The sequence below is a fragment of the Notechis scutatus genome, chromosome 6 (genome assembly GCF_049901735.1).
Source record: "Notechis scutatus isolate UNSWTSFEM ecotype Mainland chromosome 6, rNotScu1.2, whole genome shotgun sequence".
Classification (NCBI taxonomy): domain Eukaryota; kingdom Metazoa; phylum Chordata; class Lepidosauria; order Squamata; family Elapidae; genus Notechis; species Notechis scutatus.
The window spans coordinates 14,600,256-14,620,819 of NC_142014.1; the positions used below are offsets into that span (position 1 = coordinate 14,600,256).

The 20,564-nt window shown below is 39.2% G+C and overlaps 1 protein-coding gene across 5 annotated transcripts in view; it reads left to right on the top strand.

Annotated features, from left to right (window-relative positions):
- The window catches only part of HDAC10 (histone deacetylase 10), a 34,777-nt gene that overhangs the window by 5,328 nt on the left and 8,885 nt on the right, over positions 1-20,564 (top strand). For 4 of the 5 annotated variants that reach the window (XM_087969410.1, XM_087969412.1, XM_087969409.1 and 1 more), the window contains 13 exons: positions 2,809-2,943; positions 6,532-6,628; positions 7,461-7,558; positions 7,640-7,744; positions 7,821-7,889; positions 8,471-8,597; positions 9,219-9,284; positions 10,969-11,028; positions 11,135-11,224; positions 14,384-14,490; positions 15,061-15,128; positions 16,300-16,579; positions 17,764-17,851. In XM_087969410.1, coding sequence (XP_087825536.1) covers positions 2,809-2,943; positions 6,532-6,628; positions 7,461-7,558; positions 7,640-7,744; positions 7,821-7,889; positions 8,471-8,597; positions 9,219-9,284; positions 10,969-11,028; positions 11,135-11,224; positions 14,384-14,490; positions 15,061-15,128; positions 16,300-16,579; positions 17,764-17,851 — 1,390 coding nt within the window. The remainder of the gene's footprint in view (positions 1-2,808; positions 2,944-6,531; positions 6,629-7,460; positions 7,559-7,639; positions 7,745-7,820; positions 7,890-8,470; positions 8,598-9,218; positions 9,285-10,968; positions 11,029-11,134; positions 11,225-14,383; positions 14,491-15,060; positions 15,129-16,299; positions 16,580-17,763; positions 17,852-20,564) is intronic. The other variant, XM_087969413.1, reaches the window with a different exon arrangement.

Here is a 20,564-nt window from a genome sequence, read left to right on the forward strand (position 1 = left end):
CCTAGATCTGAATGAATGAAATATTCTTATTAAATACTTTGTTCATTACATAGTTGAATGTGCTGACAACAAAATCACACAAAAATTACCAGTGGAAATCAAATTTAGCAACCCATGGAGGTCTGGATTTGGAGTTACACTCAAAGTGGGGAAAAAACACTACAGGCTGATCCAACTTTGATGTAATGTCCTTAAAACAAGACAAAATGAGGCTCAGTAGTGTGTGTGGCCTCCACGTGCCTGTATGACCTCCCTACAATGCCTGGGCATGCTCCTGATGAGGTGGCGGATGGTCTCCTGAGGGATCTCCTCCCACACCTGGACTAAAGCACCCCCCACCTCCTGGACAGTCTGTGGTGCAACATGGCATTGGTGGATGGAGCGAGACATGATGTCCCAGATGTGCTCAATTGGATTCAGGTCTGGGGAACGGGCAGGCCAGTCCATAGCATCAATGCCTCAACGTCTTGCAGGAACTGCTGACACACTCCAGCCACATGAGGTCTAGCATTGTCGTGCATTAGGAAGAACCCAGGGCCAACCGCACCAGCATATGGTCTCACAAGGGGTCTGAGGATCTCATCTCGGTACTTAATGGCAGTCAGGCTACCTCTGGTGAGCACATGGAGGGCTGTGCGGCCCCCTAAAGAAATGCCACCCCACACCATTACTGACCCACTGCCAAACTGCTCACGCTGGAGCATGTTGCAGTCAGCAGAACGTTCTCCACGGCATCTCCAGACCCTGTCACGTCTGTCACATGTGCTCAGTGTGAACCTGCTTTCATCTGTGAAGAGCACAGGGCGCCAGTGGTGCAGCTGCCAATCTTGGTATTCTCTGGCAAATGCCAAACGTCCTTCACGGTTTTGGGCTGTAAGCACAACCCCCACCTGTGGATGTCGGGCCCTCATCCCACCTTCATGCAGTCTGTTTCTGACCGTTTGAGCAGCCACATGCACATTTGTGGCCCACTGGAGGTCATTTTGCAGGGCTCTGGCAGTGCTCCTCCTGTCCCTCCTTGCACAAAAGATGGAGGTAGCGGTCCTGATGCTGGGTTGTTGCCCTCCTACAGCCTCCTCCATGTCTCCTGATGTACTGGCCTGTCTCCTGGTAGCACCTCCATGCTCTGGACACTACGCTGACAGACACAGCAAACCTTCTTGCCACAGCTTGCACTGATGTGCCATCCTGGATGAGCTGCACTACCTGAGCCACTTGTGTGGGTTGTAGACTCCGTCTCATGCTACCACTAGAGTGAAAGCACTGCTAGCATTCAAAAGTGACCAAACCATCAGCCAGAAAGTATTAGGAACTGAGAAGTGGTCTGTGGTCACCACCTGCAGAACCACTCCTTTATTGGGGGTGTCTTGCTAACTGCCTCTGCTTTCCACCTGTTGTCTATTCCATTTGCACAACAGCATGTGAAATTGATTGTCAATCAGTGTTGCTGCCTAAGTGGACAGTTTAATTTCACAGAAGTGTGATTGACTTGGAGTTACATTGTGTTGTTTAAGTGTTCGGTTTATTTTTTTGAGCAGTGTATATATTTTTTAGGTCAGCCAGGCTGGCTAGATGGTGCTTGTGTGTATGATGCGTGTGCAGTTTTTTCACATGCATGAAATATACTAATTGTTGAGGTAATTCCCCGTTAAGAGAATGAGCGCATACAGGGAGACATATTTGAGAGGAGTGTTTGAATAATACACATACAGCACACAGATACACTATACAGTAAATGTAGGTTTTTACTTCCAGAAATGTTAAGCAAAGTCCAAAATAGGCAGTCCAAAGTCATTCACAAGTAAATCAGTCAGTTTTCAATCCAGGGATAATCCAAATATCAAAGTCCAGTGTCAAAAAACAGTTCAGTATCAGACTTACATCAAATCCAGAAATATCAGTCAATTAGGAAAAATGGAGGAACGGCAATATTTTCCAACAGAAGGAAACAGAGATACTCACTCAGACACACTCTCTTCTGAGACTAAGACTAAAACAACACAGGTTTCTGGCTCCATCTTATGGCCGTTTGAGAAACCATACCTAACTACAGTTTTGCATTTTCTTAAAGATACAGTTTTAAAATATCTATCCTGGTTTATATATTTCTAACCCAAATACCTGTTAGGTGACTTATATTCCTAACACTAATGGCCAATACTTCTGTTTATTTTTATTTATTCTTTTTCGATAGCCACGCCTATCAGTCAATGGAGCATCATGATCAGAAACCTACATCTTCTGTATGCTTGTGCATTGTTGCTGCATGTGCAAAAGGAGAGGGACTTTGATATTGATACATACAACCTTGCTATGGATACTTTTGCATGCTTCAAAAAGAAAATCTGGTCTCGATTCTGCTCAATGCATTGCAGTGTTTCTCAACCTTGACAACTTTAAAATGTGTTGACATCATGGCTGGGGAATTCTGGGAGTTGAAGTCCACACATCTTCAAGTTGCCAAGGCTTAGAAATACTGGTCCATTGTTATCATAGAATCATAAAATCATAGAGTTGGAAGGGACTTTGGCGGTCTTTTAGTCCAATCGCCTGTCTAAGACAGGACTATCATGACAAAGTTAATTGCCTTGCTCTTAACAACCAAGGTTGTTGGGATGCTCTTTTGTATCATTCAAACCTCCAGTTTAAAAGGATTTTAGTTAATATCTGAGGTATTTCATGATCAATACTGTACTAAAGAACACATTCCTTCCTTCAGTTTTTCTTTCTTTCTAGTAATAAAAAATATCTTCTTTCTTAGCTGCAACATAGATTTCTAATGATTTCACTGGGAATCCAAATTTTTAGCGAAGCCTGTAAGATTGAGGTCCCTGAACGGCTTTCTTCCTGCTATGGCTGCCTCCAGCACTATAACCTGATTGAAAGATGCATTTCGGTCTCTGCCAGAGAAGGAACTGAGAGTGAAATCATGCTGATTCACAGGTATGCTCCTAGTAGCAATAGCAATAGTACTTAGACTTATATACCACCTTACAGTGCTTTACAGCCCACTCTAAGCGTTAAAGAGTCAGCGTATTGCCCCCAACAATCTGGGTCCTCATTTTACCCACCTTGGAAGGATGGAAGGCTGAGTCAACCTCGAGCCTGGTGAGACTCAAACTGCCAAATTGCAGGCAGCTGGCAGTCAGCAGAAGTAGCCTGCAGTACTGTACTCTAACCACTGCACCACTACAGCTTTTAGTAATTAGATAGTTACCAAAAGTTAATAGTATTTTAATTTCAGGAAAATGTCCCTTTCGAATAGAGTGCAGGGGAAGAATCGGGCAAAAAGCAGCAAAGATCTTGACTATGTATCAGAATGGTCAAACAAATGGCAACTTCAAATCTCAACAAATAAATGCTCTGTCTTACATATTGGCAAAAAAAATCAGAAAATAAAATGCAAGCTGAATAGTCAAGATCTTGTTGATGACCCAAGCTCTGTAAAGGACCTTGGAATACTCACCTCTAATGATCTAAGTGCTAGAGCCCACTGCAACTACATAGCCAAAAAGGCATTAAGAGTTGTTAACCTAATCCTACGTAGCTTTTTCTCTGGTAATATCACACTACTAACCAGAGCATACAAAACATTTGCTAGACCAATACTCGAATACAGTTCATCAGTCTGGAACCCACATTACGTATCTGATATTAGCACAATTGAGAAAGTCCAGAAATATTTCACAAGAAGAGTTCTCCACTCCTCTACTCGTTGTAGAATACCTTATGCCACCAGACTTGAAATTCTAGAACTAGAAAACCTTGAATTACGCCGTCTTCGGTCTGATTTAAGCATGGTATATAAAATCATACATTGCAATGTCCTACCTGTCAATGAATACTTCAGCTTCAACCATAACAACACAAGAGCACACAATAGATACAAACTCAAAGTTAACCGCACCAAACTTGATTGCAGGAAATACGACTTCAGCAATAGAGTGGTCAATGTCTGGAATACTCTACCCGACTCTGTAGTTTCTTCCCAAACCCCAAAAACTTTAACCTTAGACTGTCTACTATTGACCTCACCCCTTTCCTAAGAGGTCTGTAGGGGCGTGCATAAGCGCACCAACGTGCCTACCGTCCCTGTCCTATTGTTTCTCTTATTCTTTTATTTTTCATATATGTACCCATTTCATGTATTCACAACTATGTATACACTTATATTTATTATCTTGTAAACAATTGGCAAATCAAATAAATAAATAAATAAAAAATAAATAAATAAAACTTATAGGTAAAGTAGCTTTTGCACTCCTGTGTAAGACTTTTACACACCACTTCTACTGTATACACTTCATAAACCTCTCCCAGCATAGGCACATTTCTTTCTCTCTTGTTTTATAATCTGGCGTTGAGCATATCATCTCATTATCCTGATAACTAGAAAAGGTCATTTGCTGAGCAAGTTGCAAAGAGGTAACATTTAATTCAGAAGTGGATTCTGTTGAGATCCTAGAAAGAATGTAGAGTAGAGCAACAAAATGATAAGGGGACTGAAGGCTCAACCATATGATGAACGGTTGAAGGAACTAGGTATGTCTTGTCTAACGATGATGATATAGTAGCAATCTTCCAGTACTTGACTGGCTGTCCAAGAGGAGAATCAATTCTCCAAAGTACTTGAGGTCAAGACAAGAAGTAACCAGAGGAAATTCATTAAAAAGAAATCCAACCTAGAATTAAGGAGAAATTTCCTTGACAATGAAAACGATCAGTGAAATGGCTTGCCTCTGGAAGTTGGGGGTGCACCATTGTTAAGCCTGGATTCCCCAACGGGTGTTAAGGAAAACAAACTAAACAGAACGTGCAGCGAAGTCAGATAGGAAGACAGGTAAATGTGTGAGATAAGTTTTCTAGTTAACACGCAGTAAAAAATACAGATACGCTTGTGCTATCAAAAATATAGTTTATTCCATTTAAGAATTATAGCATAGTCAAATTAAACAGTCCATTAGTCATATATCAATTTCAGTCAAGTCTTGTCGGGGATACTCTATTTGCAAAATCCGTGTTGAGTAGCCAATGTCAGTTCACTTACAATAAATCAGTCCAATCTTTATTTTCTCTCCGTTGAGAAAAATCAACACTCCTACAAGAACGCAGTCATCAATCCATCCAGTAATTAGGGATCAGTAAGCCAGAGAGAGCGAGCTGGAATTGCCTCGCTTCTTATATAGTGCTTTTACAACCACACCCTCAATTACATTGTTGCTGTTAAAGTTACACACACTTTAACTAACAAACCATGATACCTTATTTATTATTTTTACCCAAACCAGTTAGGGTAAACAATGTTATCCCTAACAACCATCACTGGTGATTTCAAGAAGAGACTGGACAGCTATTTGTCCTGAATGATATAGGATGTCCTGCCATGGGTAGAGGTTGAACAAGGTTTCTTTCAACCCTATTATTATCTAAGGTTTCTTTCAACCCTATTATTCTAGATCCTATGTTCTTCAGCTAAAGCTTGATTTCTGAATATTTAAATTACCCTTTCAATGAGTTTTCTCTTGGCTTCTAGGATCTCTTCCCTGCTTCCCTTAGCTATGGCTCCAGACCATCATCCCCTCTTTTAAGGGCTCCCAGCTTTTCCATTCCCCGCAGTTTCTTAGCATCAACATTGACGTAAATGTAATTACTCAGATAAATCCACAAAAAATGGAAAAAGGGAATATATGTTTGAATAGAAAAGGGGGGATGACATTAATTCTCTGTCTCATGAACTTGGGAGGTTTAAACAAATAATTCCCTCAACCCTGTTCAACTATTGGACAAAGTCTACACTACTATTACTGTTAATCTTGTTGTCATTCCTTATCACCCAGCCCCTCCTACTTGTGACTGTATGACTGTAACTTTGTTCCTTATATTGACTATTTCCTAGTACGATTTGATTGCTTATTGTACCCTATGACTATCATTAAGTGTTGTACCTTATGATTCTTGACTCTTGGAGAATGTATCTTTTCTTTTATGTACACTGAGAGCATTTGCACCAAGTCAAATTCCTTGTGTGTCCAATCACACTTGGCCAATAAAGAATTCTGTTCTATTCTATTCTATTCTATTCTATTCTATTCTATTCTATTCCATTCTATTCCATTCCATTCCATTCCATTCCATTCTATTCTGTTCTATTCTTGTTGTGCTGAACTGAGTCACAGTAAGGAATGAGGCATCACTAAGAGATGTTCTTTTGGATTACTGAGTTCAATGCATCCTAGACTTAGCGTTCTAAACTTTAAAAAAATCCATCCCAAAAAAATGGGATTGCATTTTACATGGCAGCCATGTAAATATAGTTTTGGCCCAATATAGTTTTGGCTTAGGGGAAAAATCAGTAATGAGCCCAGTTTATATACATATCAGTTCAGCATCTTGTCTCAGATCTCCGTTGGCTTTCTATAGATAGCTGTCCCGTCACTTTATCTGCAACCAGATTCCTGATTAACAGAGTAATATTTGAAACTGGCTCACACCCTATGTTATGTCTATGGGTGACACATATTTCTTTTTCAGTATGGATTACGTGGAAATTGTGAAGAGCACTGAGAAGATGGAAAAAGGAGAGCTCCAAAAAGTCTCTGCTGAATATGATGCTGTTTACTTTCATCAAGTATGGAGCCTAATCGAGCATTCTTCCTAGAAATCGTATTCCTTAGTTATAAACCTTTTTCTCCAAATCCTGCTGTCCACCCAAAGAACTGTGGGGCTGCTATTCTTCAAAATTAAAACATTGTTTTTTAACTCATGAATATTTCTAAAGGATCCAAGGACATTTAGGAAATGGGAGAGTCTTTGATCACATGGTTGCACCTGTCATTTTGACTTTTTTGGCTTCCCTAATGGAAGGTCTGAAAAAGATCTATCACCACTAAACCCTTTCCTCATTTACAGATTTTTTTCCTGTATTTTTTAAAACCTCTACCCAAAATTATACAGACATGATATTATTCCGATTAAAATCAGAGGGGAATATCATGCCTGATTATATAAGATGCTGAACACCACGGTCATTTTGTTAATATTTGCAGAAGGAACCAAATTTAGCCCTTGTTAAATAAAACGGGTTTCTAATAGCCACCCTTAACTTTAAAACGTTTCCATGGGCTCACAGCTCTTACTTCCCTGAAACTAAATATATATTCATAAATTTGTCCCTCTGAACAGGTAGAGGTTTTCTTATGGCCAAGATCCAAGCTTCCTCCAGACGTATCCTATCCATCTCCCCAGATTCTTACTTTCTTGGTTCTCCTACTTCTGGAAATATAAATTGGGAGGAAGTGACTGCTGAGATTCTTTGAATTACAATTCTAATACCCAATGCCTGAATGAGGGGAAATTCAGTGGTGTACAGTGCCAACCTGTTCCCATCTCTCCAGCCTTCATTCATTCATCTTGGAAACTGCAGTAGAGTCTTTGAATCATGAACTTGTTCTGTTCTTCAGACAACGTATCGTTGTGCCAAACTGGCTGTGGGAGCAACACTGCAACTGGTAGATGCTGTGTTGTCAGGAAAGACCCGTAATGGCTTGACTCTAATAAGGTAACCAAACTGAAATGTTCCCTAGGTAAATGTTCTATGGTACAGTTTATGGTTAACTGACTCTATCATGCTTGGTTGCAGGCCTCCAGGTCATCATAGTCAAAGAAGTGCAGCCAATGGATTTTGTATCTTCAATAATGTTGCTATTGCGGCAAAATATGCTCAAAGAAAATATGGCCTGCAAAGGTGGAGTATGTCTATTGAAAATCACAAATTCTTGAAGATCTTGCCTTTTAATGAATGTCACTGTTGGTTCATGCAGAATCCTCATTGTTGACTGGGATGTGCATCATGGACAAGGAATTCAATATGCGTTTGATGATGACCCAAGGTTCGTCAATTACTTGTTCAGCAAACCTGCATGATTTTTCAAAAAGTTTTTATTTTGGAAACGAATTAACAATGAACTTCAGTAGCAGACAGCAGGCCTCAAGATGTTTTGATAGCTTTCACTACCCAATTATGTATCATTTTGGTTTTTAGACAAATTGTATTAATTTTGCTATAACCTATATCTTACAGTCTGTGTTTTTAACATTGTTGTAAAACTCCCTTCAGTGTTGAAGCGATAGATGAGGTCCTATTCAAAGATAAATAAAGATGAAAACAATTGATTAAAAGTACACATATCATTGTGAGATGCATTTACAAAATGGATGGCACTCATACCAACACCCACATTTTTTTGGAAACTTTATTTCAGCGGCATCTTATAAACTACTCGGACTCTCTAACTATGCAAAATTAAACTCTTTGAGAACATCCTCTATTTGGATCAATTTCCAGAAAACTAAATAGTGAAAATTCATAGATTTCAGACTTAATTCATCTGTTCTGGAATAAGCACTGCTGAGAGTAGTTTGCTTGTTTGGTTATCTGCAACTTCATTAAATGCTACTTTGTTTTTGTTAGTGTTCTCTATTTTTCCTGGCATCGGTTTGAACACCAGAAGTTTTGGCCTTGCCTCAGTGAGTCTAATTATGATGCAGTTGGTCAGGGGAAGGGAAGAGGATTCACCATAAATGTCCCTTGGAATCAGGTAAATCATGTTTAATAGCACTATAATACAAATAGATGCTCAATTCTAGCAGTCATGCATTTGATGCAGTTTTGTTTTTAATTCCATTTATATACCTAATATATGTATTTGCAGTCAGCTGAGAACTCATTTTGTAATTAGAATAGATTTGTGTTCTCATGTACAGCTGATGAATTATGCACAGGGAAGCATGGTTTCCACTGAAATACTGTACTTTAACAAAAACACTTCTTCATTTTCCTACTCTACTGTTTATAAAAAAATTATTTGTAACACGGACTTTTAAGAGAAATGACAAAGTTTTATTACTGTGGTAATATTAATGAGGGTGGCATTTGAGGCAAAAAAAGTAAAAAGTAAGATACAGATTATATATTGTCAGATGAAACCTACCATAATACAATTTTTTTAATGTCCATATAATTTTCCTTCCTGGGGATTTAGAAAACAGTTTGCTGAATACAATTTAGAATTTGTTGGAGAAGCACAATGCTCTCCAGAGATAATTTCCAGTAAGATATTTGGATTGACAAGCCTATATAATGGCAATTGGGTGGGGGGGTGTTTGTTTGTTTTCTGTTTTAAGAGAACTGTTATTTTTTATTATGCTTGGCTTTGTAGATTGGAATGGGAAATTCAGATTATTTGGCTGCATTTCTTCATGTCTTGCTTCCAATAGCTTTTGAGGTAACTTTTGAATTCTGGACCTTCCCCCACCCCCACCCCCAATTATGGATGCTGTTTCAAAGTAGAGGACAATAGTAAAATACTTTTGTGTAGTATCAGAAATAATCTTCAGTTATTTAAAAGGAACAATTTCTTTAAAAAAAAAAAAAAGGTTTAGGATTATCTGCAGGAAGAAGGCCCCCCAAACTAAGACAGCAGCTATACTACACTCTTGAATTTTTTGTTCCCTTTGGGAGCTCCCAAATTTTGTTGTTATGCTATAATTATCTCTGCATAAGGAGAGCTGCTAGGTGTTTTTTTTTTTTTTTAAAGAGACTATGAGTCCTTTCACAAATGTTACAACTTCTGAGTGTTGTACGATTGTGTGACAGAACCAGTTATCTGACATCTCTGTAGTGGTGTGAAACGAATAGCTCCAGAGATGCTACACGTAGTCCTCAACTTACAACCACAATTGGGGCTACCGTGTTTCTCATATAATAAGGCCGGGTCTTATTTTTTTTTGAGCCCTGAAAAAATGGCTAGGCTGTCTTTTCGGGGGTGATTTAATTCCCCCCCCTTGCATCTTTGGGCGGGCGGGCAGCGACGGCTTGGATGTTGACCTCGGCATTGGTGGGGCACTTCGTATCGGGGTCAATGCAGGCAGCACCATATCCGGGTGTGCAACAAAAGTACTTCCTAATTGCAAGCCCCCTCGCCATTTCCCCCCCCATTTCACATGTTTTAATATAGGCCTTAATTTGGGGGGAGGGGCTTAATTTCATTTCATGCCTATAAAACATGCTGGGACTTCCTATTGGGGGAGGCCGTATTGTTGGAGAAAACAGGGTAGAATTCCCATTAGTAAGCAAGGAAGTTGTTCAGTGAGCTGCACTTCATTTTATGGCCTGTTTTGCTATTAAGCGAATCACGTGATCATTATCCTGCTTCCCCCATTGGCTTTGCTTGTCAGAAGCAGGCTGGGAACATTGCAAATAGTGATCTACATGACCCCAGGGTGGTACAACTATTGAAAACACATGCTGGTTGTTAAATTTTGATCACATGACCATGTGGATGCTACAATGGCCGTAGGAGCGTAAATCACTTTTTTTTTTACCGCTGCTATAAAATAAATGGTTGTAACTGGAGCTCATTACCTGTACTTTGGTCTTCACGTTTCCCTTTCTGTTTGAGATCCATGGTTTTAAAATGAATGGAAAATGGAAAATCCAGCAGCTCAAACTGCTAAGGGGACCAAATTGGGCAAGAAACAAATGAGCAAGGAATTAAGAATGTGTGAGGTCTGATTAGACAATTTTGGCCCTGCATATCCTACATTGGTCAATTGGAGGGGTTATTTGCATGCAAGTTCTTCCTAACAAAAAGGCAGCAAATCAGGGAACCTTTGTGGGTCATTGTTTTTCAACTGGGGAATTCTGGGAATTTTGCACATTTTAAACTAGCTGAGGTTGAGAAACACTGCTCAAAGGTTTTATGAAAAGTTAGAAAAGGGAACAGTAGATCAGAAATCAAATCTTGATTAATTTAAGAAAGTAGGTGGTTGGATATGCCTTGAAATGCTTATTGGAGGACCTGTGACCTTCCAGATGTTGATGAATTACAACTCACAGCATCTTTATACTGTGCACATTATACTATAATATAAATTCTGCTTGTGTTGATTTTTTTTTTCCAACTGTAGTTTGATCCGGAACTTGTTTTGATTTCTGCTGGATATGACTCTGGAATAGGCGACCCAGAGGTAAGCTCTTTTCTAGATACTGTTACTGCTTTTCTCTCTCTTTTCCCATGAAAACAGACCATTTTTTAAAAAAATATATCTTCGTTTCTGTTTGTTTTGTTTTTAGGGGCAGATGAAAGCAACTCCAGAATGCTTTTCCCATCTTACCCATTTTCTAATGAATTTAGCTAATGGAAAGTTGTGTGCAGTTTTAGAGGTATGGATTTGAATGCAATCTGATTTCCAATTTAATAAATGCTTTCAACTTTTTAATTAGAGGGGGTAAGGCTGGGAGTTGTTTTCCCCTCCCATAAGGGATAAAAGTCAGACCTCAATGACGAATGCTTTGCAGGAAGCAAAGCAGTTCAATTAGATTCCAAGTCCTTCTTGAAGCTCTGCGTATTCTGGTCATTTTTTTCTGTTTATTTTTTACTGTTATAATTAATTTGGATACTTCTGTTTTTGGCAGCATTCCATAGCACTGACAGGCATGTGCTTATCTGTTTAAGTTAGTTTGGGCTGTGAATGAAAATAATTCCCAGCGTTGCATTAAAATAGATTTTGCTTTTAAAACAAGTTTGTGTTTAATTATGTTTGACAAAGTCTGGGTCAAAACAATCTCAGATGTTCACTGATGTCACTGACTATGAGGGGGGGGGGGGGGGGGGGGGGGGGGGGGGGGGGGGGGGGGGGGGGGGGGGGGGGGGGGGGGGGGGGGGGGGGGGGCGGGGGGGGGGGGGGGGGGGGGGGGGGGGGGGGGGGGGGGGGGGGGGGGGGGGGGGGGGGGGGGGGGGGGGGGGGGGGGGGGGGGGGGGGGGGGGGGGGGGGGGGGGGGGGGGGGGGGGGGGGGGGGGGGGGGGGGGGGGGGGGGGGGGGGGGGGGGGGGGGGGGGGGGGGGGGGGGGGGGGGGGGGGGGGGGGGGGGGGGGGGGGGGGGGGGGGGGGGGGGGGGGGGGGGGGGGGGGGGGGGGTTTTTTTTTTTGGGGGTATATAGGTAGTCCTCCACTTAGGACATATCGCTTAGCAACCAATCGAAGTTCCAAAGGACCTACCTGAGGTATACTTACAACCTGAATTTGAAGTTCCAATGGTTCCCCGCTCCCACCCACAGTCATGTGACCTCACTTTGTGTACTTGGCAACCAGGCCACATAGAGCCATTCCAGAGATCATAAAAACATTCGAGGTTTTGGAATATTGAGATAATACTATGGCTTCTTATAGTTATATGACTTCTTTCTTTATGAAATGAAGTTTATTACTTATTACTTTATTTTTTGGGGGGTACTTTTTTCCTAATATTTTTTATTTACTTCCAGAGTTGAAATACAAAAGCAGAAAAAGAGAAAAAGAATATATAACAATAAAGACAAAAACTGTGCATAAAACAGAATGTGAAAAATACACATTAAATATCCCCTCTCATTGAATACTTATAAATAGGTTTCAGCAATAATAATTATTCCCTTCCCCTTGCAAAGCAGGTTGACAATTTATAACCTTCTACCTCTATATTTGCAAAATTAGTATATAACATTTAAATATCACAAGTATAGACATCAATTAATAAACCAATTTGATCTACCATCTATTTATTATATAAAAAAGCAATTAACAGATAATTCGGACAACAAAGTTAAACTTCAAAGCACTCTGTTAACAATCTATTATTGTTTTTAACTCACAGAAAGTTCAGAAGCCTCTTCTAATCTCATAAATGCATTACAACTGTTGTCTCTGAACCTTCCAGGATCAAATACATAGATTGATTTTTAATGGAAAAAACAATTCCTTCCGGCTTATCATCTTTACTTTTCTTTGTAAATGGAAAGTTTCCAAACAACTGCTTCTCATTCCTCAAAGACATAGGTCTCTCTTGAAAATATTTCCGTAACACTTCTTGTTCAGTACATTTTCCTACAAATTGGAATGCAATGTCTCTTGGCAGCTGTCTTCTGTTGCATGTCGTAATATGCAATATTCAAAATCCTTACTTTATTGTTACTTTGATTTTAATATAGCCCAGGTCTCTCTTATGCTGAAGCTTTCACAGCAGAGTGCAAAGTTTCTTTCCCAGGACAAAGAAAGTTAAATGTTCCATAGCAAAATAACCATTGATGAAGCCAAGATAAGAATTCCCACGATAAAGTAAATAGAAAAAAAGAGGAAAAATTTCCTGTCTTTTAAAGGTAAATAAAACCTTTCACTGCGAAGAGGGAAACCCTCACACTGTTGACTTCCTTGCAGTGAAAGAAAGTATTTTAAAATTCCAAAGTATAACGAAGGAAGTTGTATTCCAACAAAGGGAGTGTAAAGCACATCAACATTCAGCCAGGCTATTAACCAGTAAACTTCAAAGCTTCAAAAAGTGATATAAAAAAACAGGCATATCTAAAAAAATACAATGACAGGGAAAAGATGGAGACACGATCCTCTGGCTGCTCTTAACAAGAATTGCAATCCTCTGGATTCTCTTCCCAAGCAAGTACACAATTGTCCAAGGGTCAATCTGAGTCATTCCTAGTTGTTCTTCAAATCTGGCAAGCCACTGCTAAAAAACTGGCTTTGGCAGCAAAATCAGCTGTTTGGAGGAGGAAAAAGCACTCTGCCACTCATTTTCTGGGATTCTCATTCCCCACCCCTCCCACCCGGTAATTGAGATTTAGGTTGGCTTACACAGTTAGTCCTCAGTAACTGGATTGGAATTTCTGTCAATAAACAATGGCAATCCTAAAGCAAGATGTCACATGACTGTACTGCTTTAGCAATTGCAATTCTGGCACCGCTGGTTGCCATTGTTAAGCAAATCCTGTGCCATTGTTAAGCCCAATGTCATGTGGTTGCCATTTTCAACTTGCTGCCAGCTTGCCTGTTGACCTTGTAGGAAGCCAGCAGTGAAGATTCCAAATTGTGATCATAACTGCAATAGACTGTAACATCCTCATTGCAAGCTGATCCCTAATTTCCTGAATCGTGATCATGTGACTGCATGAATGCTGTGACAGCTGGAACTTTGAAGACTGGTTGTAAATATCATGGTTGAGGGCCACCATTAATTTGAATGATCACTGAACAAGCCATCCTTAAGTCAGAGGTCTCCAAACTTGGCAACTTTAAGACTTGTGGCATAGCTGACTGGAGAATTCTGGGGGTTGAAGTCCACAAGTCTTAAAGTTGCCAAGTTTGGGGACCCCTGCCTTAAGTGAAGAAGATGTTTTCAATAGTGCTTGCATCAGGTGCTAGGAGACCAACATACACTGGTGCCCTAGGAATACCATTTTTTTAATTTTCTGATAATTTAACATGCGGATGTTGTTTGCTTAATCTTTGCTTGGAATTTTATATGCTCCTTTATACTTTATATCTGTTTTTATTTAGGGTGGATATCACTTATGGTCACTCTCTGAATCAGTCTGCATGACTCTAAAAGCTTTGCTTGGAGATCCTTTACCTCCTTTGTCTGGTGAAATGATGCCGTGTTTAAGGTGCTTGTATGGCAATGTTCATGTGTGTATGCATGTAATAACTAGAAAGATCTGCATTGACAAAAGGCCAGATTTAAACAAGACTGTGGATGTCACCATCTTACAAAGTTATTTCCATTAAAGGATTGTCAAAAAAGCCAAAATGGTGATCATGCAATTGAGACTACTGTCTGAACCTTTTTTTATTCCTCTGTGGACATGTCTGTACATAGGATTCCACTATTTTGAGTCTGGCAACATTGCAAAGTACAGCATTTACTTAGGTTTTTACTTGTCTACCCAAGCCCTGCATTTAAATGCAGCTTTTAACAGTTTTATATATGCTGACTTGTGGTAGACAAACCTGTGAAGATTTTCAGAGGAGAAATTGGATGTTAGGTCTATAAAACGTGTTGCATTGTTCCATCATAAAATCATTGCTCAGTGAGGAAGATATGTTCTTAATCTGTTCTTAATTGTAGGAAAACAATGGTGTAGCATTATGACATGGATAGGTTATAATATTAAAATATTATAATAATATAATATAATATTTTTAAAGAGAATGTGTATCCCATTTGATCTTTTTAGTGCAAAGGAATCCATTCAGAATGTGAGAGCTGCACATAAGCCATATTGGAAGTGTTTGACATATGAAGGTAATGGCAAGAATCACCTTTTTTTCTGATACACTGCTGCAGATCATGGAAAAATATTAAAATATTTCTAGATTTAGTTTTTCTTAATTCACAGAAATCTCATCAAGTTTAAATATTCCAAAGCAGATCCTTAAGAAGAACAAGTTATCAAATTTCTATTTCAATTTAGAAGCAGTATTAGAAACTAGATTGGCTAGATTTTAACATTGCTAGGTGATAAAGTCACATAAATTGACAATATATTGATTAAATTAATTTAGTCAACATAAATTAACAACTCGTCCTAAAGTTATTTCTTCTTTCTGAATGGCTAAATGAAAGATTGAAGATATAAAGTGCCACTTGTCAGTGTCAAATTTAGCATGAATAATTATGACAGTATACTTGGTTGAAATAACTGCAGTTCGATTAATTTAAAAGAATATGAGTGTACTTACAAATACGCTGCATGGACTTAAAGACTGTATACTTTAAAATATCAACCAAAAGAAGTGTTTTTCAGAATGTGGAAGCATAAGCACAATGAGTTGCAATAAAGAGGTCCGAATGCGTTACGCGCTGGCCACAGCGCCAACGCCTGGTTTAGCGAAGTGGAAAAAAGTCCTGATATGTCATGTGGGACCGCTATGATGACATGGGTTTTACACCCCTGCATTAATGGAACAACATCTTCTTTTTTCTTGTAGCAGTTGGGAAAAGCCCAGTTGCTTTAATCAAGTACTGTGTTCCCTCTATTTTGAAACATTTCTTCCAACTCATTTTCAAAGTAGACACAACCCATCTAACTGACTTGTAGATCATAGTACATAGCTCCAACAATAAGAGGATTGCTAAATATTATACACTAGGCAATAAAAATGTGAAAACTGTCTATTTTTAATACGCTTTAATAAGTTTTTTTTTCCTAAAAACAATTACGTTCAAATGTTGAACTAAATGAATACTTTCTGAGCTAAATGCTTTCCCTGCCCCTCAGAAATAGGTTCATAGTTTTGAAAATGTTGCAGTACTCAAACCCCAAGTATAACTAGCATAAACAACTTTCCATAAACAAGTTGGCTAGAATTTTGAGAGTTGTAATCCCAACAGATCTGGAAGCCACTGGCTTGAGGAAAACACGAATAGTTTGTCTTTACTATAGAGGCAGGCTGTGTTCTGTTGTTGTTCCCAGATGTAACTCCAGTGCAAGATCTCAGTACTGTATCCTGTCAAGCAGAGGAAGCTGAGGTTACACAGACCAATGTGGAATTCCTGAGTCCTCAAGAAGTTGGAGACGTCAATGAAGTCATCGAAACAGATAGGTTTTTGGAGACGCATATGAAAAGCGTTTTGTCTTTGAAACCTCCTATTAAAACAGCAGCCGCTGTTGACGACAGTGGCCTACACCTGCTCCCACCAACTGTCCACATTCCAAAGGGACTGGATATGAAAGAGTTTGAAACTACTATCAGGTTAGTCCTACCGTTCACCAGCTCAGAAGAAGGTGTATCATGATACAACCAAATATTTAGTGTTCAGCTTTCCGTGAAAAAGAATGTTCAGCCTCTCCAGTTTAAAAGGATAGATAGCAAAAATCTTGTCTGTGTAAAGTACAGGTACTCCTCTACTTACAACAGTTCATTTGGTGACGTTCAAAGTTACAATGGCGCTGAAAAAAACGAGTTACGACCATTTTTCACACTGATGACATTTGCAGCTTCCCTATGGTCATGTGATCAAAATTCTGATGCTTGACAATTGGTTCGTATTTATGACAGTAACAGAGTCCGGGGGTCATGTGATCAGCTTTTGTGACCTTCTGACAAGGAAAACCAATGGGGAAGGCAAGGTTCACTTAAAAACAGTGTAATTAACTTAATATCTGCCATGATTCACTGAACAACTCTGGGAGGAAAGACTGTAAAATGAAGCAAAACTTACTTAACAAATGTTTCACTCAGCAACATAAATTTTGGGCCGAATTGTGGTCATAAGTCAATGGATGGAAACTGAACCAAGGGGAGATTTAACCTGGAAATAAAGAGAAACTTTCTGACAGTGAGAACAATCAACCAATGGAACAGCTTTCCCCCGGAAGTTGTGGGAGAGCCATCACTTGAGACTTTCAAGAAGAGATTGGACTCCCATCTGTCAGAAATAGTCCAACCCCCTGCTTGGGCAGGGGGTTGGACTAGATAACCTACAAGATCCCTTCCAACTCTAATTATCTGTCTAAGATTACCCGTAGAAGGTCAAAGAGAAATGGTCTGTGATTATTTATTTATTTTGCAAAATTATAAGGCTGCCAAACTCACACAGTGGTGTTTCCAGGTGTCTTATAACATTTAAAATTTCCCCATATTAAAAAAAAAACCCACCCTGCCCCACAATGATACTCTGTTTACCCCAGAATTCAAAAGTCGTCTCTATGTTGCAAGAAGGAATTGCTATGGGTTAATTAATGTTGCAGTTAACATTTCTCCTGAATAATAGTGACATCATTTTTAGTGTACAGCATAGAGTAATTTATAATCTGGGTAACTTTTATATGTCTACTATGAAGTTATAAATTCAAAGCTCAGCATATTGTTGAAGCAGTACAATTGTTCCATATGTTCTGGTGTATAACCATCATTCAAATATCTGTATCTCACAGTGCATTTGATGTGAAAAATATGAAAGAAGAAGCTCTAAAGTCACTCTTGAACATGCTGGCTGTCCTTAACAAAATCATTAAAAAGGAGGTAATGTTAATCGTTTGGCAAAACTGGATTGATTCGATATGACATATTTTCTTCTAGTTGGTTTTGAGGAGAACTAAACATATTTTAAAATCTCACAGCCATCCCTAAAGGGAAGTTTTACTTTTAATTGAAGCTATGCCCTTTCTTTTTTGTCTGAAAATTCTCAGCTATTCAGGTCACAGCTGTAATAAAAGTGGTTTTTATTTTGGAAAAAAAAGCAACTGAACTGATTTTTTTGAGGAAAAACAAGACATTTCGCTTCCTATCCTGGAAACTTCACCAGTTGTATTGAATGCTGTGGAGATGGAAGGACAGTTATTGACAGTTGAGATTAGTTGGTGGGAGAGGGAATGATAGATTCTGACAGGATGGATTGGAGGGGGGCGGAAATGGAAAGATTGTGGGTTTTTTTGTAATCAACTGGTCTTAACACTTTCTGAAAGCTGTTGTAGTTTCTTGGGGTTTTCTCTGTGACCTCAGGGTCACCTGAATCAGAGGTGTGGAATCTTCTTGGAACAGCCAAAAGGACTGCAATGTAAATTGGGGATAGGTGGTATCTTTTCCCTTCTCCTCTGTTGAAAGAGGGCTGCTCAAGGTTAACATAAATGGCCGCTTTTACTTCTCTTTCAAACCAATAGTCCTCTCTATCCAAAATGTGGACTTTGCTGTTTTCAAAAAAATGACCCTTATCTTTCAAATGCAAGTAGACTGCTGAATATTGTCCTGATGGGTTATTTCTCCTATGTTGTTCCATGCATTTGTGAAGTGCTTGCTGTGTCAACTCGTAAATCCTTCCTATGCCTCTTTCTGAGTTGCCATAAGAAAAAGGGGGGTGGGGGGTTGGGGAAAGGCCTGAGGGAGTAGTGCGGTAGATGAAGGCCAGAAGCGAATTCCACACTTATCTTGTGGAGATTGTAGCCTAGGCTACTGGATCTTTTGCCCACAAAAATCCTTCATTGGAGAGTGTGATGGATGACACCCAGCCCTTGAATGTGTTTCATTGGAGAATCTGATTTATGACACACCGGGGTGGGGGTGGGGAAACAGGGTCATAAGTGATAGTAAATTACATGTCTCAGAGTTGGCTTCATACGGGTTAATGCCGGACATGTTGCTCCTAATAAATATTTTGGATTCTTTTGAAGCTTGGCTCGAGGCTCATGATTTAAGTAGGCCAATAGTCAGAACCCTGACATGCTGTCAGAGACTGTTTAGACCAGTTGACTGCAAAGAAAACACAATCTTTCCATCACACCACCACCATCCTGTCAGAACCTCTCATTCTCCCTCTCACCAACTAATCTCAACTGTCAGTAACTGTCCTTCCTCTCCCACAGCATCCAATACAACTGATGAAGCTTTCAGGATAGGAAGCAAAACGTCTTGCTTTTCCTCAAAAAACAAAACAAAAAAACAGTCCAGTTGCTTTTTCTTTTTTGTTCCAAAATAAAAAACTATTTTCTTGTTCGGTCATTTTCCTGATTAGCATAGCATCTTAGATGTAGGTTGGGGGATATCACGTTATATCTCTCAAGCAATTAGGACATAAATTCATTCTCTTTAAAGAGATATATCACACAAGTTCCATCTGCATGCTTACCTACCCAATTATTATATGGATGGTTAACTCTTTATATTCTCCTAGAACAATGCATTATTATCATCTCATTACACTAATTGCTGCATAATTTCTCTATTACTGCTAAGGTAAAAAGCTGCATATATTCCCACCTTGGGCATTGTGCTGCAATGTAAATGCTAATGCTAGTAACAACGATGCATTTCAATTAGTAAACCTGTCAACTGTGTAGAGCGAAGACTAACTTGGGTTACAGAGATGTGAATAATTTTTCTGAAACCAGTAAATCACATTTATGCATAAATATTATGCATTTTTGCTAGAGCTGGAAAAGCTTGTTTGATGTCGGTAGATGTCCTCAGGTAATCACAATGACAAACAACAATGCAGATCTTGGCTTTTGTACTTAAGTTCCAGTGTGAGATATAAGTCACAGAGCCGGCTGGATGACTTTGGGTCAGTCATGTTCTCTTAGTCCAATTCACCTCATAGGTTGGACAAAAATTGGTGTTGGAAAATAGTAGAAGGGAGTATTAAGTGTATTCACTGCCTTGATTTACTTTATAAAAACAGTAAAGGCAGGATAAAACAATCTAAGTAATAACTGTGGCATCATGATATGTATTTCATTATTTCCCTCTACCTTCCATATACTGTATACCTGTGACTGTAAAACTTGTATACATGCCTGTACAAAATCACGTAAGAGTTTGAAGAGGCCCAGATAGGATGCAATCAGTCTCCATGCCAAATCAGACCATTTATTCATGCATAATCTTTGCTAGGATAAAAGTTACTGAGTAGAAAACAACTTCAAGCCACCTAAGTCAATCTGAATACTTTTGTAAATTAAATGACAATAATTCTATTTGCACAGTTGATATGCCCAAATGAATAGCAGAGAGGTGCTGCCAAAATTAGTGTTTAGCTAATTAGTTAATCAAATTTCTTTGTGCTAGCAACCTGCTTTTTAGAATTGGAGTCCTTCCATTTATACTTGGAGAAGCCTAAGTTTCTTTCTATTTGTCCCATATCAAAATATTTTCTTAATATTGGTTGATTGAAATCAGAACATGAACAAATCCTGTAAATAGGCTATACATTCCTATTTGGTGCATTACTAAGATTTAACTG